The sequence below is a fragment of the Cebus imitator genome, unplaced genomic scaffold (assembly GCF_001604975.1).
Source record: "Cebus imitator isolate Cc_AM_T3 unplaced genomic scaffold, Cebus_imitator-1.0 Scaffold449, whole genome shotgun sequence".
Taxonomy (NCBI): domain Eukaryota; kingdom Metazoa; phylum Chordata; class Mammalia; order Primates; family Cebidae; genus Cebus; species Cebus imitator.
In genome coordinates, this window is record NW_016107764.1 from 2,541,044 (window position 1) to 2,550,372 (window position 9,329).

The following is a 9,329-nucleotide window of genomic DNA, read 5'->3' on the forward strand; positions in this document are numbered from 1 at the left end:
AATGGATAACAACAAAACCAGATAGCTGGAAAACAGAATAGCAGTAACAGGCAGGTGCTCTTAGGGCCAGCCTGGCACACTAGGCCTCCACAATGGAGAGGATGGATGGGAGGTGGGGGCTGGTCTGCCACCACCACCCGGTGAAGCCATAAGCACTACCCTCTGGCGACGGGTTCCCTTGACAATAATGTGTACTCAGGGCACATGGTGCCCAGCACTGTTCTCATACACGTTCACTCCTGGGATCCTCACAACGCAGTGCCATGCAGTGGGTACAGCTGTTATCCCCATTTTTACCAAAAATATCCCCATTTTACCATTTTTACCCATTTTACCTTTGTGCAACATCACAAGGCAGGGAGCGGTAGAATGGCTCCAGAGCCTGTGCTCTTGCCACTGCACGACTGCATCTCAAAAGAGAAGCCCAGGTCAGGCACGGTGGCTCACACCTGCCTTCCTAGCACTTTGGGAGGCTGAGGCAGGAGGATCACTTGGGCCCAGGGGTTCAAGACTAGCCTGGGAAATATAGCAAGGCCACGTCTCTATAAAAAAATAATTTTTAAAAAACCAGCTGGATGTGGTGGCACACACCTGTAGTCCTAGGTACTAGAGAGGCCAAGGTGGGAGGATCACTTGAGCCCAGAAGTTGGAGGCTACAGTGAGCTGTGATCACACTACTTCACTCCAGCCTGGGTGACAGAGCCAGACCCTGTCTCAAAAAAAAATTTTTTTTAAGTCCAACGTCTAAATAAACTGTCCAGAAAATAAGGAAATGAGAGAAACCAACAAAGAGATAAATCAAGAAAATTTCCTAGAACCAAACAGTCGTGTTTTCTGAACAACGGGTGTAAGGGAAGTTGTACATCAAGACATATCATTGAGAATTTCCAAAGGAATGGGACAAAGTAAAAAACACAAAGAAGAGATCACAGGTGAAGAGCCAGAATTCAGAAAGGCACAAGAGTTCTTGGAACTAGAAGAAAATGATGTGACACCCTCAAAATCCTTGGAATAAGTATTTTCAACCAAGCCAAGTTTTCTGTAACTAGTCACACTGTCAAGCATATGTGAGGTTAGCATAAAGACAAACAGGCAGAGACTCCTTCACTTCCTATGCACCCTCTTGGGAAACTTGGAGGATGTTCCTCCTCAAACGGGGCACATGAAGGAAGAGGAAAGGATTCCAGGACCCCGGGGAAGAGTTAACCCATGCTGGGCCACAAGTCCAAGAACAACCAGCCTGGGCAGGGGGCTCTAGGAGAAGAAAAAAGTGAGCAGTCAGTTGTGTGATGAGTCCTAAGCTCTGAGAGGATATTCATGCTTCTTCAGGAAAGTCGAAAGATGATCGATGACAAACACATATAGAAAACTAGGCAAACAGACAAAAAAAAACTAGGCAATTACTAACCCCAGGGAAAACAAAAAGTTGTGCAAGAAATGCCATCCTAGAACACCCTGTTCTCGCCTGAGATGTGTGGTGATGAAGCCTTAATAATACCCATGCAGCTGTGATGCCCATCACACAGGACTGATGCTGCATAAGGAGACTGAGGCAGGTGGCCACCCTCCTCCCAGAGGATGCCAGCTGGGGACACCTAATGTAGAAAAACTAATAAACTGGAGTAAAGGCATGCCCGTGAGTTTGAGAAACATGAACTTCAAATGCCTGAAGGAACAGTTAAGAGAGTTGAATTTGGGGAGGATCAGGGCAGGAGCCTGCATTTACTATTTATTATTGGCCTCAAAAAAAAAAGCCCATTCCACTTTAAAGTAATATGCATATAATTCTGAACAGATAAAACTTAAAAGGAAAAATTCAACAGACGTGATTACGTGCAGCAATGGTAGTATTGATGCGTTTAAGTTCAGTTTAATCACTAGTACAATGTTACGTATTTGCCACTGAAACCGTTTAGGACCATGCATAATTGGATAGCTTAGCATCAGGATTTCCATCTAGGATATGGAAATTATTTTAGATTTCGAATTCTGAGTTGGAAGGTCGGAGAATTTGAATCATTTCATAAATGGTATTGGAATGGTTAAGATAACTGAGATTCACTATTTTGTACATTTAATTTATTTGATATGCCTTGGTAAGTCTTGCTTTGGTTTTTGTTTTTTTGTTGGGGTGCTGTGGTAGGCAGAATGCCACCCTTCTCCCACAAAAGAGGTTCATTCCTTAATCCCTGGAACCAGTGAACGTTAGTTTACATGGCAAAATGTGTTCTGCAGGTGTGATTAATATTAAAAAGCCTTGAGGAGGGAAGTTAACCTGTGTTATCTGGTTGGGCCCAACCTGATCTCATGAGTCCTTAAGGACAACCTTTCCTGGCTGCAGAGAACCAGAGAAATGGTTCTTGACACAGACTGAACCTGCTGGCTTTGAAGATAGAGGAGGGGCCAAGAGCCAAGGAATGTGGGCAGCCTGTACAAGCTGGGAGTGGCCCCAGTCTACAGACAGCAAGGAAGTGAGGACCTTGGCCCTGCCAACAAAAGGGTGTGGGTCCTGCCAGCAGCCTGAAGGAGCAGCAGATGGAGTCTCCCCTAGGACCTCCAGGAAGGAAGGCAGCCTGCCAGCCTTGACTCTAGTCCAGTGAGACCCGAAGTCGGACTTCCAAACTACAGAACTGCAATAAGTTTGTGTTGTTTTAAGCCACTAAGTTTGTGATAAATTTTACAGCAGCAGTATAGAGCTAATACAGTGGGGTGCCTTCCTGGTTTGACATTTGAAATGCTTTTGAAAAAGCATGAATGCGCTAAATTTATACATACAACTTAAAATGTTTAAGGCTGTTTCACTAAATTTGTAATTGGAGGAGAGGCAAGCCAAGAATCAAGAGGCCAGGAATGCAGAGGCAGAATCCATGAGGGCATAGAAACCTCAAAGACTGAGCCACGAGTGGAGAGAGGCAGGGAGCCAGGAGCCGATGTCCTCAGTGGCCCAGGGAGCAGCTGCCCCAGGGAGGAGGTGTGGGAGGTAACATGGAGGGGGTGTGAGTTTGAGGAGCAGAGAGGATGTGGGGTCCCTCAACCCTCCAGGCCAGGGAATGCAGGAGAGAAAAAGCCCATTAGAGCGGCTGCAAGCCCAGAGGAGATTTGCAGAGGGGCTGCACATCCTGGCCTCAGGGTGGGTAAAGGGCCAAAGAGGTGGCTCCAGGGCAGAGCTGTGTGGGATCAGGGGCTTTGCTGATGACAGCCTCAACTCCAGACCTCTCTGTGGTCTGTTTCTCCTGCCAGGTCCCAGTTGTGCCCAGTACCATGCCTGACACCTGCAGGTGTGTCACCGGTGGCTTGCTGTGCAGGCTCCTTGTGTGGGTCTGTGGTGCCAGCCAGGGGTGGCTGCTCTCTCAGACCTCATGGAGCCATTTGCCGGGCAGAGGTCTGTTCAGGGCTTACCCTCACCCCCAAGCCCCAGAGCTGGGGCTCCCTGCAGGGGAGCCTCCTGCATGCTAAGGAGGCAGTGGCCCTGGCCAGGCAGCCTGGATAGGAACTCCAGGCAGAGAATCAAGGATATAGGAAGGGGTCCTGGGGGCAGCCCTGATCCTAAGGACCTGGGAGGCCCATGGCTGCCCCACCCCCACCCCGTGGCACCTGGAGGCAGGGTCAGCCCCGCTCCACAGGAGGTGGGGGTTTCTTCACTACCCGGGCCTTTGTGCTCCCAGGCACACAGTGGAGGGCGGCCTGGCAGTGCTGGGCTCTCCCCAACGTGGCCTGACCTGGGCAGCACCCTGGCATGATCCCCTGGGGCTGGGGCACCGGGTCAGGCCTGGGCCCCGCGGTACTTGAGGAAGGTGCTCTCCAGGAAGGTGGCCAGCTTCATCCGGTCGCCCTGTGGAAGGAGGGAGGCATGGGGGACGGAGGGGTGCGGCCCACCCCGCACACCCCCTTGGCCCAGCAGCACCACCCTGCCCAGCACACCTCGTGGAGGAAGCCGTAGTGCACGAGCTCCGCGGCGAGGTCCTGAGCACTGTCCGCTGGGGCAACGGCGTAAGGCGAGGCGTGAGGCCACTGCACCTCCGGCCACCCGGGGTCACCGCCCGCCGCCCAGGTCCCCTGCCCAGCCTACTTGGGAGCAGGTCGTAGGTCAGCTGCCGGTGCAGCCGGTCCTCCATCACCAGAAGCAGAGTGAGCTGGGGAGGTGGCGGGGCGCGGTCGGAGGGGAGTTCGGGGGTCCGCCAGGCCCCCGCCTTCCCCACGGCAGCGCCGTCCTCCCAGGCCCCGCTCACATGCCAGCGTGCCTTGTCTTCGCTCCTGTCCAGGTTGCACTGCATCTGGATGACCTGCAGTGGGGGGAGGCTGCGACTCACAAACCCAGCAGCAAGAGCACATGCCGCTGTGCCAGAGGGGCCCAGAAGGACAGCAGAGATTGTCAAGGGGGTAGTTTCTAAGAGAAGCCCATCTCACCGCTAGTGGCCTGGCAAGCTAAGGAAAGCTTCTTAAAGAATCGACATTAGGGGCTGGGTACTGAAGGATGAATAGGAGCTTTCACCACGGAGAGAACAACTTGAACAAAGAGGGAACTGTGGGCACGGGAAAAGGGAGGTTGGCCGGGACAGGACCACACGGAAGTGCACGATGCCTTCGGGATCAGGCCTCCTAGAGCCTGGGTGTCAGCTGAGGACTCTCATGATCTCTGTGGCCAGCCAGGAGCAGGCAGTTTGCTTGTTTAGGACATGAATTCTGGCTGCACTGCACCGAGAGAGGCTGCTGGCCAGTAGGCAGCACTGTAGAAGTCCGGGGAGACACCAGGACACGGATGTCCAGGAATCAGCACCCGGGGCTGGGTGGAGTGCTGGCGGGTGGAAGGGCCCCGGGTGAGTTCTGGAGGAAGGATGGTTGCAGTGGGCTCAGGGCAGGCAGCAGGATGTGGGGGAAGGTTCTGAGGGGACATGGAGCCTCCCAGAAAAGGGGAGGGTCCCGCCTGCCCTACAACCCCCACGACCCCCACCAGACGATCAGCCTGGATCCGGTCTCTGGCCGCCTGGAGGAGAGCTGCGCTGCGGGGATGCAGGCCCTGAGAGTAGGAGGGGCACCTCTTGTCTGACTGCTGGAAGATCTGAGGGCTGGCACTGAGCAGCAGGAGAGAAGCCTCACCTTTCTGGTCTCAGAGTCAAAGGGCTCTGGTGTTGGGGTCTTGGCCTTTTGGACCTCTTCTGGGGGTGGGGCCAGCACACGGGGCAGCCCCAGGGGCCGAGTGGCTGCAAAGTTCATCAGTGGGTAGATCCCATTCCTGGGGACACACCAGGGTAGCTGGGGACTCAGGCCTGACAGCTGCCTGGCCCCCGGCCTTACCTCAGCTCTCACCTGACATCCTCCAGAAATTTGTCCAGCTCCATGAAGGAAACCTCCGAGTACCTGGCATGGAGGTGGGAGGCACATGAGGGGCTGGCCAGGGGCACTGGAAAGGGAGGCTTCTGGGTGCTGACTGCTCACCGCCACTGCAGCGGGGGCCTGCGGGGCCGGGGAAGCTCTGCCAAGACAGCATGCAGGTCCATGGCCTTGGTCTTCTCCTCCACCACGTTCTCAGGCATGAGGTCTGTGGCCACAGGAGCATCAAGGTGGTGTGCTCAGGCCTTGGGTCCTGCAGAGCCCCCTTCCACGTCCCCACCTCAGCCTCCCTGGCCACCCCCTGGGCCGGCCTGCTGCTCACACTGGTGCTGGATGAAGCAGTGAGCTGCCAGGAGCTTCAGTGAGTGCACCTCGAAGAGCACTCGGTGGAAGAGGAGGCTGTGGGCCGAGGGCCTACGGGCAGGGTCCCGGGCCAGGCAGCAAAGGATGAACTCCTGGGGCGTGGGGAGGAGGGGCTGGTGGTGTGCAGGGGCTCTCTGCTCTGGCTCCACAGTTCGAGGAGAGGCAGCCCCTGAGTTCCCCATGTCCCTCCTCCTCAGGGACACATGGGACATGCAGGGATGACCACAGGGAGGAGTCCCGGCAGCAGCCAGGCCAGGACCAGGTCCTCCGAGCTTGAGGACAGCTGGGTTCTGGGATTGGAGCACCCAAGCTCTGCTTCCCTCAACTGTCAAAAAACCATGGGGAGTGGGAGCCATGATCCTCAAGTCACCTGCAAGCCTCCTACCCACAGCCTTTTGATCAGCCCAGTGCCCAACACTGGAGACAACCATGTGGACAGGTCCTCACCCTGTCCACATCCGTACCCACTCCGGCTCCAGCTCCCCACCGGCCCCGTGCAGGCACCCCCATCTCCTGAGGCCATGGGGTGAAGTCTGGACTCCAAGCAGAGGGGCTGGGGCTGCAGCTTCCATCCCATACCTCTTTTGCCTGCCTGGCACCCACCACGTCTCCCCACAAGCTGGAAATTTAAAGTCAAGCACTTGGACTGAAGCAGACCCAGGTGCAGAGGTTGGCTCTACCACTTACTCTAAAGCCTTGGGTAAAGGACTCATCTCTGAACCTCGGGTTCTTTATCGATAAAACAGGCATGGTGATAACAGCCACAGAGAAAGGGTCTCTCTTGCCTTCTTGTTCTTAAAATGTGCTGACCCTGCAGGGCCTTCTGGCCTGGCACCAATATGTGCTCCCACTGAGGTCCTCTTTGGGAGGGTGCAGCCAGCTGGTGCACTCCTCAGCTGCACAAACTGCGATGCTCTCCCAGGCCTGCCTGAGCACCTTGCTGGCCCTACCTGAGCACTGTGAGCCAACTGGGGAGGGCAGGGCAGGCTGCTTACCCGCATGTTGGGGTCACTCAGCGAGTGCCTGGCACGAGCAATGGCCTCCTCTGTGACCCGGGTGTCCCCGTTGGCTTGGATCTCCAGCACAGCCATCTGGGACACAGAGCCAGGTAAAGCATGGGGAAGGGACCACACAGGTAAGCCAGGCAGGGCACAGCTAGGAGGAGGACAGGGCACAAGGTGGGGGGGGGGTGCGGTACCTCCAGCGCACACATCCCAAAGGAGAAGATGTCCACAGCAGTCCCATCGGCCACCTCTGAACGAGAAAGAGCACAGGACAGGTAGGACAGATGCGCAGGGCAGGCAAGGGGCACCCGGACCCAGGGCCACTCACCGCCATACTCTGGGGGGAAGAAGTGCAGGTTCCGAAGCTCCTCTCGCTCAGCGCGGATCGGGCTTCGGAGATCGTCCGGAAGCGCTGTGGGAGAGCGCAGAGGCTGAGCGGGCGGGACCTCTCCAGGACCCCATCCCTCCAGAATTCGCACTTACCATTGGAGAAGATTCGGTGCCATACTGCCAAGGGTCGGGAGAAAAAGCGGGATTAGCTGCTGGGGTGTCGTAACTCCTCGGCCCTCGGCTCCAGGAAACTTCCCCTGCCCCGCCCCCCACCCCCTCCACCCCCCGAGCCCAGCCCTGCCCGCCAGCACCGGAGCCGATCTTGATGAGGCCGTTGTGCTGAATGAAGATGGTGTCGCTCGTCAGGTTCCCGTGGATGATGGGGGGGCTGCAGGCGTGCAGGAAGCTGCAGACGTGGGGAAGGAGCAGGCAGGGGGAGGGGAAAGTAGGAGGAGCCGGTCAGGAGGCGCTGCAGAGACTGGGGCTCCGCGGCGCCCCGCAGCGCCGGGCCAGTCCAGGCCCTCACCTGAGCGCAGACAGGATCTGTGTGCACCAGCGCTTCCAGGCCTGGCGGCGGACGCACGACTCCGTCGGGTGGGCGCAGGAGAGGTGGCTGGGCCTGCGGAGCCCGCCCCCACATCCGCGCCCAGCCCCTGTCTGGGGCGCCGGGCACCCCCTTCCCATCCCAGTCACTGAGGCTGCCCCAACCCCATCCCCGACCCTATCCTGCTCCCCGGCCGCCCCAGCCCACTCCCCATACCCGGGCATTCATGGCCTTGTGGTTCTTCTTGGTCTTTTTGAGGAACTGCTTGAGACTGCCCGATGACACGTACTCTGTGATGAAGATGACCTGCAGAGTGCGAGCTCGGGATTTCCACCAACCGGTTGGTCCCCACGCCCGCCCACCTGGCTGTGGCCTCTGCCTGCCCAGGGCCTTGCCCGTGCTCACCCTCGCGCCGGCCTCGGAGGCGTCCAGCCAGTACTTGTGCAACTTGACGATGTTGGGGTGGTCCACCAGCACCAGCTGCTCGAACACGGTCTGGATCTTCTCCTGGGGAGGGAGGGTGGTCGCTGGGTGGTCAGCAGGTGGCCACCCGGGCAGGATGAGGAGCGGGCAGTGGCCTCACCTCGTGCGCCGCGAAGGCCTTTCTGTCTCCGAAGTGAAGCTCGTTCCACACCACCTCTACCCCTTCCTCTGTGTCCATGGCTAGGAAGGTGCTCTGAAGCCCTGGCATATTTCCCTGATTCACCTGGGTCGGGGTGAATAAGGGGTTATGTGTGCCTTGGTGTGTGTGGAGGTTGTGGGTGAGGACTTGGTCCCTGTCCACACCCTTCCAGTGGGCCCAAGCATGGGCTGCAGGCCCTGAGCCAGTCTGTGGGAAGGTGGGGGCTTGAAGGGTGGCTGCCCTCAGGAGCCAAGGGCTCCTATCCAAGGGCTGGGCTAAGGGAATTTGGAGCAGGTTTCACGGGGTCTCGGGGGATTCTCCAGAGAGCTAGAGGCTGAGTCCAGAGGCATGGGGAGGCGGTCCTGGGAGGAGACTGGCGCTCAGGGAATCCCAGGGCGGCCGCCAGGGCAAAGGGGTCCAGGGGTGGCAGATTTGCCCGCCGCCTGAGAGAGGCTGCGGAGAGGTTTCCAGGCGCCGCGCTCTCCCGGCGCCCCCACGCCCCGCGCGGCCTCCAGGCCCCTCCGGCTCATGGAGGGCGGTGTCACCCCGTGTCCCCGACCCCCGCGCCCACCTGCTCCCGCCGCTTTTGCCAGCGACCACACGGGCTCTCCTCCAGGATGTCGCTCTCGTCCTCGCTCTCGTCCTCCCGTTCCCGCTCCCGGGCCCGCCTCGGCGCCGGCTCTGGGGCCGCCATGGTTCGGCCGACTCAGGCCACCGCCCTCCGCGCGATCCGCCGCCGGCGCCGCCGCTCCCGGCCCGCCCTGGCCCCGCGCCCAGCGCCCAGCAGAGAGCCGCAGCCGCCGCCGCCGCCGCCGCCTAGAGCCCCAGCCCCGGCTCTGGGAATTGGGAGGCGCCGGCGCGCGGCAGGAGGGCGGGGCCCGGGGGTGGAGCCAGCGCGGCCCCCCGGAGCCGCCTGTGCCTGCCGGAGCCGGAGCCGAGCGTCCCCTGGAGATGCCAAGCCTGGGCAGCACCCAGGCCCCGCCCCCGGAGCCCCGCCCCGCGATGCCCCGCCTCAGTCCCCGCCCCTCCCCGCGATGCCGCGCCTCAGTCTCCGCCCCACCCCGCGACGTCCCACCTCAGTCCCCGCCCCCACCGTCCTTGAGGTCCTCCGCGAAGCCCCGCCCCAGGCCCCGCC

At 59.0% G+C, this 9,329-nt stretch overlaps 1 protein-coding gene across 3 annotated transcripts; it reads right to left on the minus strand.

The window, feature by feature from the left end:
• Positions 1-1,717: 1,717 nt before the first annotated feature.
• NRBP2 (nuclear receptor binding protein 2) lies at positions 1,718-9,105 on the minus strand. Of its 3 annotated transcripts, XM_017511580.2 has the most exons (18): positions 8,766-9,103; positions 8,156-8,278; positions 7,978-8,079; positions 7,789-7,878; positions 7,555-7,595; positions 7,340-7,434; positions 7,182-7,205; positions 7,027-7,110; positions 6,893-6,948; positions 6,690-6,785; positions 5,654-5,786; positions 5,437-5,539; positions 5,308-5,358; positions 5,098-5,233; positions 4,230-4,283; positions 4,070-4,133; positions 3,922-3,977; positions 1,759-3,832 (listed from the first exon to the last, which is right to left on the minus strand). In XM_017511580.2, exons 1-18 carry the CDS (start codon positions 8,886-8,888, stop codon positions 3,764-3,766), a joined length of 1,500 nt encoding a protein of 499 aa, XP_017367069.1. In that variant the 5' UTR covers positions 8,889-9,103; the 3' UTR covers positions 1,759-3,763. The 3 variants fall into 3 exon arrangements, with proteins under 3 accessions (XP_017367068.1, XP_017367069.1, XP_037588372.1); XM_017511579.2 differs by having other exon boundaries at positions 1,718-3,977; XM_037732444.1 differs by having other exon boundaries at positions 3,724-3,832; positions 3,922-4,133; positions 8,766-9,105.
• Between the last annotated feature and the right edge of the window lie 224 nt (positions 9,106-9,329).